The sequence below is a fragment of the Anabas testudineus genome, chromosome 21 (genome assembly GCF_900324465.2).
Source record: "Anabas testudineus chromosome 21, fAnaTes1.2, whole genome shotgun sequence".
In the NCBI taxonomy this organism is placed as follows: domain Eukaryota; kingdom Metazoa; phylum Chordata; class Actinopteri; order Anabantiformes; family Anabantidae; genus Anabas; species Anabas testudineus.
In genome coordinates, this window is record NC_046629.1 from 7,061,578 (window position 1) to 7,080,358 (window position 18,781).

The following is an 18,781-nucleotide window of genomic DNA, read 5'->3' on the forward strand; positions in this document are numbered from 1 at the left end:
CCAAGCTGCCACTAAAGGAAATTATTTTCTATGCTATGATGGATTACACAGTTAATAGTCCACACTAATTATATTTCCACACTAAAGTCTGTTCAAATATATCTGAAATATATGTGTCATTATAATGCCTGAATAAAATTTCTTAATTGTAGGACACAGAGATGTATAAGACCTCAGTAAAGGAGGAAATGATGCGCTGGCAGAGCAGCTTGAGGACGCACGGCTCAGCGGACTGGGTCATCATCGTTGTGGAGACCAACGATACTAAGAAGAAGAACAAGACCAACATCCTGCCTCGTTCATCCATTGTGGACAAGATCCGTAGCGATTTTTGCAACAAACAGAACGATAGGTGAAGATACTCCTCTTTCATAAAAAACTAGATTTTGATTGCTTAATTTTAAAATCATTTAAATGTAATATTAAAGCGATGAAAGGTAATATCATGTGAAAGACTAAAGCTGCTTAGTGTTTAGCACTGCCTACATTTCTTCTCTTCCCCTCCTCCCCTAAGTAAATTGATTATTGCCCTTTGATGCAGGTGTGTGGTGCTGTCCGATCCTCTGAAGGACTCATCTCGGTCTCAAGAATCCTGGAATGCCTTGTTGCTTAAGTTGCGAACTCTCCTGCTCATGTCCTTCACCAAGAACCTGGGCCGCTTCGAAGACGACATGCGCACGCTTAGAGAGAAACGCACCCAACCTGGATGGAGCTTCTGTGAATACTTCATGGTCCAGGTACCTAGTGAAAAAAGGAAGCTTGTGCATTTAGTATTTGTGATGGGTCGTACGCAGCAAGATAGATGTAAATGGTGTGTCGTTACCAAAACAGACGCTAACCCCAGAGTTCTAAGTGTAGTCGCTGTGATGTACAAGGAATCTACGTCGCTGAGTGTTAATTCTGTGCTCCAACTCTGGCTTGTTTGCAGTCGTGGCAAAGTATCACTGTACACTTGTGTCTTACAAAGTTTTTCCTGTGTATTGTGCAGGAGGAGCTAGCTTTTGTTTTTGAGATGCTGCAGCAGTTTGAAGATGCCTTGGTCCAGTATGATGAACTAGATGCTCTTTTTACTCAGTATGTCCTTAACTTTGGAGCTGGAGGTTTGTAACCATCACTAATTTCTGTTTCAGTTGTATCACAAACACTGAATATTTTATGCATGGGTTTTCTGTTTACAAAATCAAGTTTTGGAATTTGTCCTGACTAGTCTGTTTCACTCCTCAGATACTGCTAACTGGCTTGGCTCATTCTGCGCTCCAGTACGCAGCTGGAGCGGCTTGCTGCTTCGGCGGCCCATTGACATGGAGAAGAGAGAGGGGATCCAGCGAGGGGAAGCCAGCCTGTTGGATCTGAGGAGCTACCTCTTTTCTCGCCAGTGCACCTTACTTATCTTCCTCCAGAGGCCCTGGGAGGTCACACAGAGAGCCCTGGAGCTGCTGCACAACTGTGTCCAAGAGCTTCGCTTGCTAGAGGTAAACCAGCTACTACAACTTGCACTTCATAGAGTTTGATTACCAAAATGTAACCACCTCAGATTCAGTTTAAACAACACAGAATTACCTTGCAACTAGAACAGCAGTACAATTTTCTTTTGTTTTGTCCTCTTGTAAATATGAAAAATAGTATTTATATGAGACAGTGATTGTTCACTGGAGGTGCATCTGCTTTTGACGAGGGTTGGTAGAAAAAGTCTAGTTGTCAGTTAAACAAGCAGTGCTGATGTAATCAGCTATCTGAACTACATTGAAAGCCTAATTGGACCCACTCACCATAAAACTGTGTGCTGTGGCTCTTGCTTAGGTGTCTGTGCTGGAGGGGGCACTGGACTGCTGGGTTTTTCTCAGCTGCTTGGAAGTTCTGCACAGGATCGAGGGCTGTTGTGATCAGGCTCAGTTAGCTGCCAACTGCTCCCATACTGTCGGCCTTTGGGCTTATGCTACTGACAAGGTAAAAACCTGATTTCTCGAGAAGACAAGGTTAAATTAAAACATCTAATTTCAAACTAACATTGATGTTAATGGAAGTTAATCTCATGCAAATATTAAGATCTTGTTTTGTTTAAATCAAAAGCAGTGAATATCTGGTGAAATTGTTTTTTCCCCCACTTAATTGTATTCACATACCTTCCTTTGTTCTTTTTCCTGTCTGTTCTCTCCAGCTGAAGTCTCTTGGGGAACACTGTGGCTTGGTGTCAGAGAAGGGACCCACATCTGAGGACTTGAACAGGACTGTAGATCTGCTGGCTGGACTGGGGGATGAGAGGCCTGAGACCAGTAAGTTTTCACCAGGACCTGCTGTACCATAAAGGTCCCTAAACAGTTAACAGCTGACAGTTTTGTCTGTAGCTTTTAGTTGTAGCTTTAGTTTTTGCTATGTGTTCTGCACCAGTGGCCTTACTCAGCCCTGATCAGCAGAACTACAGCTGATTCAGGACTGACTGATGTTCACTCATTTAGTGCAGATTCTCCTTATTTTTTTTGTCTCCCCCTTTTTTCTTCCACAAGCAGGGAGAAATTTAAATACTTAAAATAAATAATAAAAAAAAATGAGGATTTAAAGTGTTACATTTGTCTAACATACCTAACATACAGATCATACTGAGGTCTGTATTTCATATGTGCATGTCAGCTGTTAGTGTATGTGAGAACACAATCAGTGTGGTGTGTCTGTGCCTTGAGGGTTTGATTTGCTTCTTCTTCATTTTGATGAAGGTCTTATCAAGATGCCTCATTGTATATGAAAGAAAAAATAACGGTGGCTTGTTTTAAAGTCTTCTTTCTCTTCCTTCACAGTCCACAGTTTGCAGAGCCCTTACAAAAAGCTGAAAGAAGCTTTGTCGTCTGTGGAAGCTTTTGAAAGGCACTACCTTGTAAGTCAACTCTATGCCACAGCTTGATGTTGTGTTTCTGTAGTTGACAAAGAAGGAGGTTAACACACATTCTCTGAATTCCTGTCATTTTTCTGACACAGTCTCCTGGAAACTTCAAACATTTAATTTAATTATCATGCTTCTCTCTTCCTTTCTTCTTTCTCTTACCCCCTGCCTCCACCGACACCTCAATGGCCACTTCTTGCATCAGGAACTCTCTCATGCTGCTATGGAGATGTACAGGGCCATTGGTCGAATGAGGTCTGCCAGGCTGGTGGGAAAAAGCCTAGCTGAGTTCTACATGTAAGAAAGATTGAATCTGCTTGTTCAGTTTGGGTTTCTGCAGATCTCAACTTTATTTCAACAACACTGCACAACACAGATGTGTTCAGTTATTCTGCTTGAGTGGGCCTTTCATTCTGTGAATAAGTTACTGCTTGTGAGCACATACACAGTCCAAGTGAGCAGTCTAATTAGGTAGAATGAATGAAAACTACACAGAATACCACACAGTTGGTGTGACAGGTGATGTTTTACAATAAATGTTCACTGCAGTTGAAAATAATGTTCGACACTTCACTTACTTAGACGGCTAACTCATAAAGCAGTGACAAAATGTGTCACGTTGAAAGGTGGTTACACATTTATAAATCTTAAAGGGGAAACCCATACAGACAATATTAGTTTGTGCATTATCTATAAGCTTTGAGTGACGTTTGCACAACCTTTGGTCTACATTTGATTTAATTTTGGTACATGCATAAATAAGATGAGTTGTCAAGACACTAAAATCATGAATTTCTGTGTGTGTTTTAATTAGGAGGAAGGGGGACCCAGAGCGTGCGGAAACATTACTACAAGAAGCTCTAAAGTCATATGTGTCAGAAGGGTGGAGCCTCCCTGTCACTCACACAAGGAAACAGATTGCAGAGTGTCAGAAACTGCTGGGCAGAACTGAGGAGTATCCTTCACAGCACCTGAACTAACAGTCTCACACTGGTTCACTAGCTTTTAGGGCCAGTAATCTAAGCTCTGCAGTTTCGTACACGTGTAAGACGACATAACCTTAATTTGTGTAAAATTGGCCCTTTGGTTATCCACATTGTTGTCATATGTCATTGTCTCTGCAGATATAACTGATATCCCTGTGTTTACCTGACAAAGGAGGTGACTGTTTTTTAGGTTTTGCACCGCAGTCTTTGGTTTCCTTTACAACCCACCACAGTTACCTGCAAACCAGTGCCTTGTTGGCCGGTGATGTAAATCTGACCACAGAGGAGAGGAAGCACTTTTGTCAAGAAATTCTGACCTTTGCTGCCAAGTCTGGAGAGCCCTGTACGTAATCATGTCTGTTATTAGTAAACACTGACCTCTACTAAATACCACCATACATAAATGTATCAGTCAGAGACATTCAGTGCTTTGTAGGAGTCATATTGTTGCTGTCTCTGATCATTTCCACTGAACAGTTTACAGTTTGAGATGTCTACAAAATATTCTGCTTAACACCATATTGTTTTGTTCTTCCCCGCAGCTCACAAAGTGACTCTGAGCATGAGCGTTTTTGCCCAACTTACAAGGCTACAGTTCCATCCAGCAACAGCCTCGGTGCACTCTGGAGCCAATCTGCGGGTGGAGCTTACTTTGCGATGTTTGATGCCCATGTCAGTGCGCATAGAGCAAGTAGCAGCTATCATTCACTTTGATGTGGATCACGGAGGGACTCATGGAAGGTCTAAGGGAGCTCAAAGACAAACAAGCCCAGGGACAGTAGAGTTTAATCAGGATAAGTCATCAGCATGCCCGCCATCCTCCTCATTTACAGGGCCTTCTTTAGAACTGGATGAGATTCATGACAGGAGTCCTTCAGACAATTCTCTCAACTCTGCAGGAGTGGTGTGTAAAAACACTCACCTGCTTCTGCGTCGTCATGACAGTAACTCTCCACCAAACACTAGCAACTGTGTCAGCCCACCTGCTGTGGCAATGAAGGAAGGAGCACAGATGCTGAAAGTTCAGGATGTAACATTAGAGCCTGGGATTAACAGCATCATATTTACAGCACCAGTAAGATACACCTTCCTACTACATTACAAAAGTGACATTATGTAAAAATGAACAGTTTATGTTTTCTTTTTTCTTTGTCAGCATCTGTACTTTCATAAAACTCCTTGTATCTTTTTGTCTTTTCTGTGTAGAGTGAACAACCAGGTACTTACACGTTGCGTCAGCTGTGTGCCACAGTGGGTCAGGTGCAGTTTGTGCTGCCTCATATGTATCCATCGGTCCAGTATGAAGTTTATTCTCAGGAACCCCAGCTTACCGTGGAGCCTCTTGCAGGTATGAATGGTTTATGCGTGATGCTTAATGCTTAAAATTCCATGTTGTCTTATTGCTCTCAACTTTCAAGTTTGATTTTCTGTAATAAGAAATTAGAAAATCAAATTAGAATCATAACACTGCTTAAACTAGCTACTGTCTACTACTTAAAATGAGTAATAAATAAAGCTAAATCAAAACCAAATTATTAGTTTTACTGATGAGTTTTGGCACAAAGTTTTTACACAAATCATGTTAAAGTTTCACCTGAGATGCAGCCTACATCTAATGTGTTTCTCCTGGGTGTCACTGTGGTTGTTTTTGTGTTTTTAGAGCCGCTGTTAGCTGGTCTACCTCAGATAGTGAAGTTCACTCTGTTGACGGGTCACTACACTGTGAAGAAAGGTGTTGCTCTGCAGCTCAGCAATACAGACACTATGCCCATCCTTCCCTCGACCAGCTGCACCGCCCGCATCAGCAACCCTGCTGCTGGTCCGTACCCAAATGCCTTGTTTAAATCCCCCAACTAACTGATTTTACCCAGATAACGGTTATAAACACAGTTTCCTGCATAAAGTTTATAACCACACTGACAAACACACCGTTGTTCTTATGGCTTCCTTCTTTGTCCTCTTTCGGTGTTCAGAGTTGGTAGGTGAAAGCGTCCTCTCCATCCAGTCGTCTGAGAAGGTGACCAGCATCAGCCTGCCACCCACCCCTCCCTACCACACTCTGGAGTTCCAGCTGGAGGTTTTGTGCATTATTCCATCTGGGTCTGACCGGCCTGCTAATGAGAGACTGACCAACGGGGAGGTCCGCCACCGCCCACGCAGCTACAGTCATCCTGACACGCCAATGACTGCCATTGACCAAAGGGTGAGGCTCTCATAAACTTTTAGAGTGTGAGACCGGTTATCTGAGGGAAATAGTGAGTAATCATTTTTTTGTTCCTGTTGGTGCAGCTCATGATTCTTTATTTAAACTGTATATAGATGTGTCACAGTATATAGATGTGGCAAGTTATCAGATAAGTTTTTGTGTTTAAATCAGTTAATAAATAAATCAGTTAATCGAGAAAGTAACTGCAGATGAAGCTTTTATGAAAATATTTATTAGAATTGAAGTATTATTGCAGCCCTAAAACCTTATGAGGTACAGGTATCATCAACCAGATCAATATTCACTGTTTGCCTGTCCACAGATGTCTATCGACTGTCCTTGGTCGATCTACTCCACACTGCTTGCCCTCACGTTCTACATCCCCTTCAAGACCAAACACTCACTACTTTCTGCTGGTAACAGGTGAACCTCCAATCTTATACAATTACTACAAGAATCTTTAGTTTACTAATATAATATTAGAAAATAATTCTTTGCCATGTACATTCTCAAACATGCACGTACAGTAGCAAGAAAAAATATGTGATGCGTTTTCGAATTTCTTGGTTTTCTGCATTGATTTGTCATAAAATGTGATCTAATCTTCATCAAGGTTATTAGAAATATAATGCTTCTAAAATAATAACCCCCCAAAAATTCTGATTTGATTTTGAGAACAACCATAAAAACCTTGTAGTGTGAGTGGAAAAAGTATGTGAACCCAGCTCAGAGCTTAACACAATAGAGACGCTATGAAACAACTTTAAGAGATCCACACACGAGACATCCAAAGAATATGACATTTGACAATATGACATAGGTTTTTATGGTTGTTCTCAATAACAACATGAAAGATCAGAATTTTTTATGTTATTGTTTTAGACACATTATATTTGTTACTACTCTTGACTTGACTGTACATGTCTCACCTGTGAACTTTGACCTGACCCCGTAGGAAGTACATGCAGGTGTGCGTGCAGAATGTCTCAGATGTCACCTTCATGCTGGCAGAAGTGAAGCTGACAGAGAAGCAGCACGCATCACTTGAGCTACAGTCCCTCAACACTAAAACACAACAGGTAAGCAGGAGACACGGCAAATATCAGTGACTACAGGATGGATCAGTAGATGGCTTCCACTATTTGACAAAAGAAAAGTGTTTATAATCTTTTGGAGCATAATCCCCCAGGGGTTGATTACATTTTAATATCAAAACTACATCTACTACTAATTCACATGGATGGTGTTGTGTGTTTGTTTGTGTAGCTCTTGTGCAGTAAGCACAGTGTGTTCTGCTTGTGGGAGGTGAGATGGAAGGATGACCTGCCCTCCTGTCTCCAGTGTGTTTTCTCTGCCAACTTCTCTCCACTCAACCAAGAGATCTCCGCCTTTAAACCTTTTCACTATCAGTTCCAGCTTGAGAGAGTCACTGTAAGTCAATTTCTTTGTACTAAAAGTTTGTGTTGTCACCAGCACACACATCTGTAGACCTTTTTAGAGCATCTGGGGAGGGAAGCTGGGCGTGTATATGTTCAGTGGATTTTTTTAATCTATGAGCTCCTAAATGACCCCAGTTTGATGTTGTCAGACATTGTACAGTGTGAGAGCTGAGATCCTGCCTCCTGCTGGCGAGCAGCACTGTCGCTCTGGTTTCCTCTGTGGACTGGAAGTGTGTATAACACGACTGTCTGAGCCCACAGAGGGAGAGATGGCAGAGGAGACTGATACTGATGGCCTCAAAACCACCAAACTTATGTATGAAGGTATGTCTGAACAACAACTTTTCATCTGAGATAATGAGTAAATAATAACAATAACAATTTATTAAAAATTCATTACGTTTTTTTATACATGTATTTATGTTTTCAGCATTTTAATGTGGATCCTAATATTTCTAGTTGCAAAACATCACTTCTCTCTAATTTATAATGTGCACTTAATGATTATATGATTCAAGTTTTAATAAATTAATATCTGATTAAACTAAATGTCTTCCAGCTTAGTCCATGTGTTTATTTATAGCATTTGTCTTGCAATTAGCCTGCTAATTACGTTTTTTGTTATAGATTTAGCTGGTAATTAGTTAAAAGTAAGAAATGATTAAAAGATTGATTATTAAAGAAAACAGACATTAGCAGGAAACAAGTAAGGAGAAAATCTCCTTCTTATATCAGCTGTTTGACATAAGCACAATTAAGGCTGATTCGATCTGATAATCAATCGATCATTTAAAATCTACTCCAACAGACAAAGCCTCAGTATTTTGTGTGTGTGGGTGTGTGTGTGTGTGTGTGTGTGTGTGTTTGTGTTCATAGTGGCTGACAGCAGCAGTAACTGGGCGGTGTGTGGGAAGAGCTCAGGGATGGTTTCGATGCCTATGAGGGCCAACGCCACCCACAAGGTGCAGATCGAGGTGATGCCTCTGTTCGCAGGACACCTTCCCTTCCCCAAGATCAAAGTGCTGAAGTACCTGCCACACACAGCAGCAGTGGCCATTCAGCCAGACCCTGGTAAGACCTCCTGAATGGAAAACCATAGAAATAGTAATGTTTCTTCCACTGAAAATGATTAAAGAATCAAAATTAGATTTTCTGGAAAGCAGTAGATTCGCTCCTTTTGAAGTCGCTGTCATCCCACAAGCAACAGATACAAAGCTGAAACTTGTTAATAAATAGTGTACAGTTAATAAACTGAGTGTAGTTGCTGTGGAAATCATGTTTTAAAAGATAAAACTTAGATTTGCATCCTGAGAAATGTAATTCTAACTGAATTGAATGGTGAAATCTACCAACTTCCATTATGGTAAATGGACTAATGCTAACTTGCTGATCTGTGTTTTAGTTCTGCTGACATTCAGTAATTAATTTGTTGTTCCCCTTGTTTCCTCAGACAGCTGCGTGGAGAACGACAGCCTGTCCCTGCTGGACAAGACACTCGACGACCAGGCGGACACTGCGAGTATCCGCAGCCGAGGTAGCGTCCACTCTGTGGGCAGCGGAGACCAGCAGCAGAGGGGCGTGGCCATGCCGCGACTCGAGCCCTTCAGCCCTGGACAAGTGTTCAACAACAGCCACGCACGGCAGGTCCTGGTGCTGCCGGCCACTGACGACCACATCATGGAAGTCAATGCTACATGACCCTGGTGGCAAAACTGTTCACCTGCTTCTTACAGGACTGAACTCAGCCAATGGATGGACTCTGCTGAGCTTTTGCTCCGGGGCCTGCCGAGTCCATGTCGAACACTGCTGCAGGTTTCCGGTTTAGCATGAAACATTCACATCACTGGAGACATTATGAACTAGACTCAGTGAAGAGCCAACGACATCTGCTGATAAATTGAAATAAAAGATTTTTCTTTGCCATACTTTGTACATAGCTCACTGGATGGATTTATAGTTATAAATATATAAATATATATATGGACTGATAAATCAGATTGATGCCTGTCGTTCTCCTTTGACCTGAAGAAAAACACTCTTGATTGCCCCATGATGCACCAAAGCCCTAAATGTGTGTACGCCTCGATCAGCTACTCAAGTACTGTAACTATGACTGAGTGTGTCCAGCTGTGACTTGTGACTCTCGAGTTTCATCATTTGTATTTGAGACTTTCGCCTTGATGATTACATTCAAGTAACTGAAATAAGCTGCTTTAATCGTCACAAATATGATAGAAATGAAAACATGGCAAGTTAATAAATTACAGAGACATTATTCGTAATCTTCACAGACTCTTCTGTCCCGCTGTCACTCAAGCTGTGTTAGAAAGTAAGCACTGAGTTTAACCAGGTTACTGTAATGATTCCTCTGCTACCTGTGATGTATTCTGGAAGCATATCTCTCAGATGTTAGCTGTGTCTGACTGACTTTTGTCTTTTTGTCCTGTGTGGGTGTCGGAGCAGACTGACTGACTCGGCAAGCTCCTTTTCACAGTGCAAACACCTCGACGAATCACTTTGTGTTAGTTTCAGTTTTAGTCTGACTGAGCAGACTGTACAACGACCTCTCTTTTCATCTTTCCCATGCCACCCCTCTTCCCATCTGCAGCCTTTTATTGTGGATGTGGTCTTTTAAAAAGCTGATTAGAAACCTGGTTACACGTTCACATGGACCATCAATCTGTGTTCTCCAGAAGATCGGGTGTGCCTAATCTACCCCTGATTATGGAAACTGTTGACATGATGGTTAGGAAATCAGCTTACTTCAGAGAGACGACTGTAACCTGGTTAGTTAACCCACTGGTTTGAAAGGAAAAATGTTGAGTGGTATATCCCACAGGATAATAGCATTAAATATTCAGCTGTATTTTAAACCAACACGGCTGCTTACTGGATTTATTTATTATAAAATAATAGAACATTCTTCATGTTAATTTTTCTAATGTTAAAATATGAGACAGGATAAAAGAGTCTTTGATGATTATATCTTCACAAATACCAATTTATCTGAGAACTTTATTCCCTTTTTTTTTTTTTTTTGGATACAAACATCAGCACTAAACTCTCCAATATGAAACTATCACACGAGAGACACAGACTGAGTCTAGCGGTGTGTGTTGTGTGTATCTGTTCAGCTGTACTTCTGTGTGCGTGTGCGTGTGTGTGTGATTAGGTGAGACTTTTAAGCAAGAATCAGCCAGTGCACATTATCGTCTGTCGTCTTACCTATCAGCTGATTGTTCATATATAGTGTGTGTATATTTATTCTGTGCGTGTGTGTGTGTGGCTGGGGAGATATGTGCTTTGCCAAATTAGTGTCTGAGCTATGCACACATACGGTTAGATGTTCAGTAGATGAATGAAATAAGTCGTTATTGGATTTATTCATTAATTTGTTTGGGAAAAAAAAAATGAATGTCTACTTCTGCCCCCTTTCGTCCCCCTCGGCGTGCACACACAGTGTAACTACAGCCTCCTCCTCTTGTTTGACCAGTGTACATTCTGATCTGTAAATAATGATTGAAATGAAAATCATCTTTGATTGCCAACTATATTAAAAACCATTGGAACTGACTGGGTCTATCACGTGTGAGCATCAATGTGCTGCTGCTGCTGCTGCTCAGGTTTCCCATGGGTCTTTGCAACCTGCTGCAGGAATGTGCTTCCATTCAGCCGCCACCTGATGTTGGATGAAGTCCCGAAACCCCGTTGAGATCAGCTCCCTCTAGACTAGACCTTACTGGGAAAGCATTTCTTTAATTATTTCTAAAAATAAATGCTAAGATAAACATTAAGTTAAGTTAGCAAACAAAAGGAAAAGGTTAAGGAAGCTGTCGTCACACTGACCTGCAAAGAGGCGAGTTAACTGAGGAATGAATTTCCTCAAATGGACACTAGATGGTGGAATCATCTCACTGCAGGAGCAGGAAAAGGAAAAGCAGGCCTCCTTCCTAACCCACTGCAAACCAGCAGAAACACTGCTGCATGGACATGCACCGTTGGTGCAGTGCAGTTTAGCTGACACGGATCAAAAGATTTGATGGGCACAAAAATAGAGGAAAATTCAAACCTGTTGTTGGTGTCAACACAAAAATGAAGTCAGGACCACCCAGGCTTTGTGTTGAATATTTATTGTTAATGCAGTAGTTAATTAATTAATGTTAAAAGAAAGTACTTTGATGCATTGTGTGGGTGAATGATCCAACAAACTGTGAAACCCAGAGGGTCAGATTGGGCCTTTAAGGGGTAAATGTGGGGCGCTGAGTGGTAAAGAAGCTTTGAGTTCTCATTAGATCAGGGATTTACAAGAATATTATCATGTAGTTTTGTCACCGTTCAGCTGACCTGAGATCAGCTGCTCCTGTTCCCGCCCCCCTCACCTTATCTCTGGCCTGTCTGGAGGCTTCTCGGTCCCATTCCTCTGCAGCTGCACAGCAGGAGGTCTCACAGGTTACAACAAACAACGCTGCACGTTCTGCAGCAAAACGACATGTGAGGAGCTTCAACAGCCGAGTGCAACCACACAGGAGGCCCGACATGAGTCCCCTGGTGCTGCTGGCGGCGTGTTTCCTCGGGGTGTGTGCCGTCTCACACGTGGAGGAGCTGAAGAGCCAGGAGCGGCTCTTCCTCAGCTCTCTCGGGCTCTCCGCGCGGCCCCGGCCTCGTCCCGCCGGGGGACACCAGCCCCGGCGCCGCGTCCCCTCCGCGCTCTGGAGGATGTTCCGGAGGTCAGAGAGGATCCAGGCCCAGGAGAGCGAGACCTGCGTGGTGTCTGAGTACGGAGTCCGCGGTAACATCATCCGATACGTGCAAGACCAAGGTAGGAAGAAACTAATGAGTTAACTAATGAGTTAATTGATTAAAGGATTGTTATTAGTCCAAAACCAACAACTAGTTCTCCACAGTCCACTGTCAGAGGAGCACAACTTCCAAGAGTTAAAATCTTCACTCACTTCTGTGTTAACAATACATTTAATTATTCTATTTTAATTATTAAAAAAAAAAAAGGATTGAGAAGCAGAGAAACACCTGAAGGTGTTGTTTCCTCACTAGATTTTATTACAGAACATGAAGAGATAATTCAATATAAGACGAATTACACATTTTTATCAGCTTTGTTTGAAGAATTATTTAATTTTCACTTCTAAAAATTGCAGCTGACATTCAGTGGGTGATTCTGCACTGTAGCTTGGCACATTAAAAAAAACAAACAAAAACCCTATGATTTGTGCACAAGTAGGAGAAAGACGATCAAGCTGTTGGTCACTAACCTGGCAGAACAAGCAACTGAAGCATGTCAGCTCAGTTTTTGGTTGACATTTATTTAAAACTACAGTAGATAACACCAGATAAAGTCAAGCTGTTCTCTAGAAACCCTGGTGTTTGTGAGTGAGTACGACCACAGCGTGCATCTGAGAAAGAAATAATTGGTCACAATAAATAATTCTTCGCAGTGATTTTCGTTATCATAAATTAAATAAAACCGTGATATCTTATCTCCCTGCTGGTGTTTTGCAGGCAGACTGGGGTCTGACTGGAGCAGCAGCTGTCGGGGCTGTCTGGAGAAGCAGCTTTTCTTCAACATGTCCGTGCTGCAGCCTGTGGAGCTGCTGTCTCTGGCTCAGCTGGAAATCAAGTTTCACTGGAAGCCCTTCAGATCTGCAGAGCTGCTGCAGTGGTCGCAGCCCCTCAGCGTGTCTCTGCATAAAGTGATCAGGCCCACGCTGAGGGGAGCCAATCCCCAGGCCAACCGCAGGCTCCTGGTGTCCCAGTCTGTCCAGCTGCAGCCTGAGTCCACCTCCATCACCGTGGACCTCACCTCGCTGGCAGAGAACTGGCGCAAACCGGGGCGCAACTATGGTTTGGTTTTAGAGCTGCTGCCTCTACCTACAGATCCAGAAGAGCTTCTTTCTTTCCACCCTGGAAACTCTCTCCCTCTGGAATCCGCCCTCTCCCTGCCGCTGTTCCAGGCCTCGCTGGTGGCTGTGTCCCTCAACCCCCACCAGTGTCGCTCCCGACAGAAGAGGAGTGCCATCCACCTCCCCGTGACCCCCAGCAACGTTTGCAAGGCTCGAAGCCTCTACATTGACTTCAAGGATGTGGGTTGGCAGGACTGGATCATTGCTCCGCAGGGCTACATGGCCAACTACTGCCACGGCGAGTGCCCGTTCCCGCTCAGTGAGAGCCTGAACGGCACCAACCACGCAATCCTGCAGACCCTGGTTCACTCCCTGGACCCACATGGCACACCTCAGCCCTGCTGTGTCCCCATCCGCCTCTCGCCGATCTCCATGCTCTACTACGACAACAACGACAACGTGGTGCTTCGACATTATCAGGACATGGTGGTGGATGAGTGTGGGTGTCGATGAACTCTTTGGACATTTCTGATTGGCTATCATATCTGGGTTCTGTTGTTGTCACTGCTGTAAGATGATTTTGTAGTCAGGGATTTTAAAGACTGTAAGATTTGCGTTAGTTTGTTCTCAGGGAAATTACTTTTTATTATTTTTAAAATAAAAGTCAATATTAATAAAAACTGCAGCAGAGTATTCTCCTGTCACTAACTTGGGTAGAACTATCTTTATTAGTGGTCATGTTATTTTTAAATCATATACAATATTGACGTTTCATTCTCCTTCTTTCATCGTCTACACTTTATGACACTTTTTAACGTTCCCCAGGTTTAGATGCTGGTGTTGGTGGAGTAGAGCCAAAAGGTAGATGAATAAAACTTTTTGGACATTGTCCCTGGACATCATGGAATTAACAGCGGTGATGGAGATGAGGTCGGTTGTGCAATAGTGTCAGAAGAGCTGCAATGATATTGATATTACAGTAATGCCTCCAGTGATTGATTGTCTTGAGGGACGTGAGCAGATTGATTATTGGCTAAATATGCCGATGAATGAATCGTTAATGGAGGAATTTGACAGCAAATGAAAGCAGATGTGATGGAGAGAAATCCATCAGGAGGGAATAGAGTAGCTTGCATGAAGCTAAGAGATCGTCCTTAGTGACACATATTCAAAACTGTCCATATCAGCTGGACTACTGCTCTGTTTAAGTCTTTGTAGCCTGAAGATAACACTTAACAACTACTGCACAGTGTTCCTTTACAGTGAAGCGCAGACTTTTCTCATGACACTTTTACCCACTTGACGTTAGCTGGTGTTTGTGGATGTTAGAATCAGCAGCTTAAACTTTGATGTAGATCCAGATGTTCTCAAAAGCGAAAGATAACCGCACGTGCTTCATCTGCTGCCTAAACGTCTCGGCCTTTAAGTTTCAGTGTCTCTGTGATTTAAATGTTTCGCTGATGGAGACCAGCTACTCTTTCTTTATCTACTCACTGAGAAATTAACTCTCTTATCTCACCTTCCTGCCTGATAACCACCCCCACCACCACCGCCTCTCGCTGAGCCAGACAGACCACTGGGGTTGCCATGACGACGGCTGGTCGCCACAGCAACCGGGCGAGGCTGACAGGTTGTAGTAATTAGCGGGAGATAATGAGAGAGTTTTTTATTTTTGGAGGGGGGGGGAGAGAAGAAGATTTGTAATCTCAGGATGTTCCCAATTGGTTGCTGCATTAATGTTACTTAGAAAAGCAGATGTAGTAGCAAGTTTCTGAAGGTTCACAAGCTCATCTTATGATGACATTGGTCTTGTCATTAGAGCATATCTTTGAATTGTTGCCAAACAACCATAAGAAATGTAAAAGAACCTGTTCTTTCACTGACATCAGTGTTCAAACCCAACAAACGAGGGTATGGTTTCAACATAATGTCAGTATTACAGATTACATGAACACAATTTCATGCACATTTCTGTAAACGTCTTATCTTTAGGATCCTCATCTCAAATTGAAACTTCTTTCCTGCTGCTGCTAAATTTTCACAGTGACGTTGAAGTATGGTAATCCAAATGGAATTAAAGTGTCTAAAACGGTCATTAATTTATATTTAACCACGAGAAATGTTTTTCTACCTCGTCTGTTTCTTTTTTTGCCACTTTTCTTAATCACGTTGGCTTCTTACTCTCGTGTGATGTGTAGCATCACAGAACAGAAACAGAAGATGAATGAAAGAGAATGGAGCAACAGAGAGATCGGCAGGAAAGGGAAGAAGCCTCGGGCACTTCAGCAGTACTTTTCTGTCAAAGACAAAGTCATTTCCACTTCACCCTCTGGGGCCAACAATACGCGCTCTATCTCTAGCAGTCAGACTCACAGAAGTGTTTTCTTCCTGTCTCTAAAACTAAAACAGTCGCTCTCTCCTCCCAAATGAATCTTTACTCAGTTACAGACGAGCCACATTATCTTTATTAAGCTTTACATGAATTATTCTTTAACTGAGGCCCGGGGACTCCCTGAGCTACTGAAACTCTCAGAAAAACAAGACGCAAAGTTAAACTGTTTGCTGGTTTGAGGAGAAAGTACATGTGTTTTTCAGCCATGATAAAAAAGCAAATGGTTTAAGGACGATAAAATATAAAACCACCATGCGGTTGATACGTGTGAAATGTATGGAGGAATAAACGGACCAGATTTAAAACAGAGCTCCTATAAAAAGGTTTTCTTGAGTATTTATTACTGCAGGACACAGCTGATTGATTAGGGAATTGGGCTAAAACAACTAATAACCAGTGTTCAGATGTTATCAGGCTTAGTGGATAAGAGCTTATAGCCTTTTCTTCTCCCCCTGCAGTTTCATGCTCCCACATGTGCACTGTCACTGAGAAATTAATAATCAATACCAGTCTGGCTGGAGGCTGGAGCCAGTGTGACTCAGCCCTCCTGACTACATGTGGCCTCTTCTTCCTGTTTCTGCCTCTAGCTTCATCCATGCACATTTGTCACATAGTCACATAGTCTGCCTATAGCCTCATCACCTCAGCATCTTTGGACCACCACCAGTGTTGGACTTCACCTCACAGCAGAACCTTTTTAGCTGAATAGGAGGCAAACCCTTAGAAAAACCAGGTCTGGTTGCCATTTTAATCTCGGTCGACAAATGAATGTGCACTGTGTCATTAAAAATGTAAAATCTAAGAAGTAGAATTTCATTAGGAGGTAAACCTGGTTTAATTTAATGTTTTCCTGCACAGCCTGTTTGAGGCAGTTATCAAAGTGACAGACAGAAACTATTCAGCAGCGTTTTACGACACCAGAACTTCTGCAGAATTTCAACATTAGTGATTCCTCCCATGGATCAGGATGTGAAGACTTATGAGACAATTAACTGATGCTGATTTATAAAAACAAGAAATGGGAAGGATAGAGAAACAGCAACAGAAAGTAACAGTGGACAGTAACGTTCCTTCAGGCACCAACTCAGAACTACAGTTATGCTGTGTTTCATGACTTCAGCTGCAGATTTCTGAGGAGACTTTTGCACATACTGCAGGGATAATTTCTTAGAATAAGAGCTAAACATTACGTTGCAGATAAATTCTGAATGAGCTTAGATGTTCAGGTTCAGACTCAACTGGACCAGGATGAAGTGGAGCTGCCCAACCAGCAGGGGGCAATGTGGCTTCACCTCAGTGTCTAGAGGTGTTTGTCTGCTGTAGCTGTCTTTGTGTGTATGTGTGTGTGTGTGTGTGTGTGTGTGTGTGTGTGTGTGTGTGTGTGTGTGTGTGTGTGTGTGTGTGCGCGCGCTCTCAGCATGTGGTAGCTGGCTAACAGTTAGCAGTGGGTAGATGCTGAGTTGACCACTGCAAAGCCCATCGGTGGTGAGGAAATGGATGTGTGTGCATGTGTGACCATGCACCAGGCGGAGTGGTAAATATGTATGATTTTAGTATTTTATTCAGAAGTTAATGATGATGTTAAATATTACAGATACCATGAAAACTCTGATTAAAAAACGCCATTATTTAATCATTTTCAAAGTCATTGTATGTACAAAAACACAGATTTTCCATCTAAGGCACAGTCTTTAGTTTATTAGGTGTGTGTAGTTAAAATCAATGTGGTCCACCAGAACAGTCCTGCAACAAATCCTCCCTTATGAAGTTGATCACTTTGTTGTGTACTGCATTATATAGAGAGGCATTTCTGTTATTTAGCCAAGATCCTTTTGTCTCCTTTGTATCATGAGCCTTGAATTAAACGTCTCGGCAAAATGGCAGATGGGCACCACAGTATGCTTGATAAACTGTGGTGTATCAGTCTTTTGTTAAATGCTCACCAGCAACATGTGTTTGTTATTGTGTCTTTGACATGTAGGCTATATATATGTATATTACTGTAGCATATTGGGGTTTTCTTTTATTCTCTGACAATGACGGAACCAGTTTCTTGTAAACCCACGTGGACGGGACTTCTTCTAGTGCATGGCACATAAATAAAAGTAATAAATTAATTAATTTAGCCATTAATATATATATACATATTATATATTATATATTATGTATTATATATATATAATGCCATAAAATTCAACAGCACCAAAACCGAAATTAGCGCAACATACTGTTCATCTGAATGGAAGAAAAAAGTAGCATGTCCGCTTTTATGCTGTTGTGCTTCAAGCAAAGAGATGAGAGCTGTCATCAAACGCAGCTACAGGTGTTAGTGAGAGGAAACATTAAAATTAGTCAAATCCCAAAAATTTGATGCATATATGTTGTTGCAGTTCCCCACAACTGCCACTACACTTTACTAAAGAGCCACATTTTCCAGTCGACGCCGTTAATGTAGTAAAGTAGGTGATTACTAGCAGTGGCAAAGATGACCGCGAGACACTTAGTGTCTCTCAAACACAAACTCATCGTTCCATTGACCTCCATAGAGAGGACTGTAATACACCCTCTGATTCGACAAGTACTCCAAGTCACCACACACACACACACACACACACACACACACACACACACACACACACTTCTTGGCTTCCATATTTAATATTTCTAATCCTTTTACAGTCTGTGTCACACTGGCACACACACTCTGTCTCCTAATCAATGATAATGGAATCACTGTGTATCCTGCCCAGTAACACAAGCCTCTGTTTCATTAACATGCTAACCTACGCTCTCGGTCACACATGTACACATTTGCACATCTGAACATGTGCAATCAGCAGCATACTCTGTCAGATAAGACAGATAGTTGTTGTCAGTGTGCCAAAATAATAAAAAATAAATAAAAATAAATCCCCAACAGGATTTGATGAGAATGTGCTGCAGTGGGAAAATGATTGTAACACTTAAAGCTGCACAAGTCTGAATTTGTGTTACACTAATGATGAATCAAGCGATATCTCATCGT

At 42.1% G+C, this 18,781-nt stretch overlaps 2 protein-coding genes across 2 annotated transcripts in view; both read left to right on the forward strand.

Annotated features, from left to right (window-relative positions):
• Positions 1-11,070, forward strand: part of trappc10 (trafficking protein particle complex 10) — a 16,881-nt gene extending 5,811 nt beyond the window's left edge. The window contains exons 4-23 of the mRNA XM_026376432.1: positions 153-352; positions 542-737; positions 989-1,100; positions 1,225-1,472; positions 1,801-1,947; positions 2,159-2,273; positions 2,793-2,869; positions 3,081-3,172; positions 3,690-3,830; positions 4,095-4,204; positions 4,404-4,936; positions 5,068-5,209; positions 5,522-5,680; positions 5,835-6,064; positions 6,390-6,490; positions 7,023-7,146; positions 7,334-7,498; positions 7,656-7,830; positions 8,383-8,577; positions 8,957-11,070. Coding sequence (XP_026232217.1) covers positions 153-352; positions 542-737; positions 989-1,100; positions 1,225-1,472; positions 1,801-1,947; positions 2,159-2,273; positions 2,793-2,869; positions 3,081-3,172; positions 3,690-3,830; positions 4,095-4,204; positions 4,404-4,936; positions 5,068-5,209; positions 5,522-5,680; positions 5,835-6,064; positions 6,390-6,490; positions 7,023-7,146; positions 7,334-7,498; positions 7,656-7,830; positions 8,383-8,577; positions 8,957-9,204 — 3,510 coding nt within the window. The 3' untranslated portion in view covers positions 9,205-11,070. The remainder of the gene's footprint in view (positions 1-152; positions 353-541; positions 738-988; positions 1,101-1,224; positions 1,473-1,800; positions 1,948-2,158; positions 2,274-2,792; positions 2,870-3,080; positions 3,173-3,689; positions 3,831-4,094; positions 4,205-4,403; positions 4,937-5,067; positions 5,210-5,521; positions 5,681-5,834; positions 6,065-6,389; positions 6,491-7,022; positions 7,147-7,333; positions 7,499-7,655; positions 7,831-8,382; positions 8,578-8,956) is intronic.
• Positions 11,071-11,868: 798 nt separating this feature from the next.
• On the forward strand, positions 11,869-14,013 carry gdf3 (growth differentiation factor 3). Its single transcript, XM_026376746.1, has 2 exons — positions 11,869-12,325; positions 13,024-14,013. Exons 1-2 carry the CDS (start codon positions 12,043-12,045, stop codon positions 13,875-13,877), a joined length of 1,137 nt encoding a protein of 378 aa, XP_026232531.1. The 5' UTR covers positions 11,869-12,042; the 3' UTR covers positions 13,878-14,013.
• Positions 14,014-18,781: the final 4,768 nt, after the last annotated feature.

Excerpts from the sequence above, each read along its gene's own strand:
- gdf3 (XM_026376746.1), top strand. The coding sequence starts at position 12,043 with ATGAGTCCCCTGGTGCTGCTGGCGGCGTGTTTCCTCGGGGTGTGTGCC. Across the intron at positions 12,326-13,023 it reads CCGATACGTGCAAGACCAAG|GCAGACTGGGGTCTGACTGG; the intron begins GTAGGAAGAAAC and ends GGTGTTTTGCAG.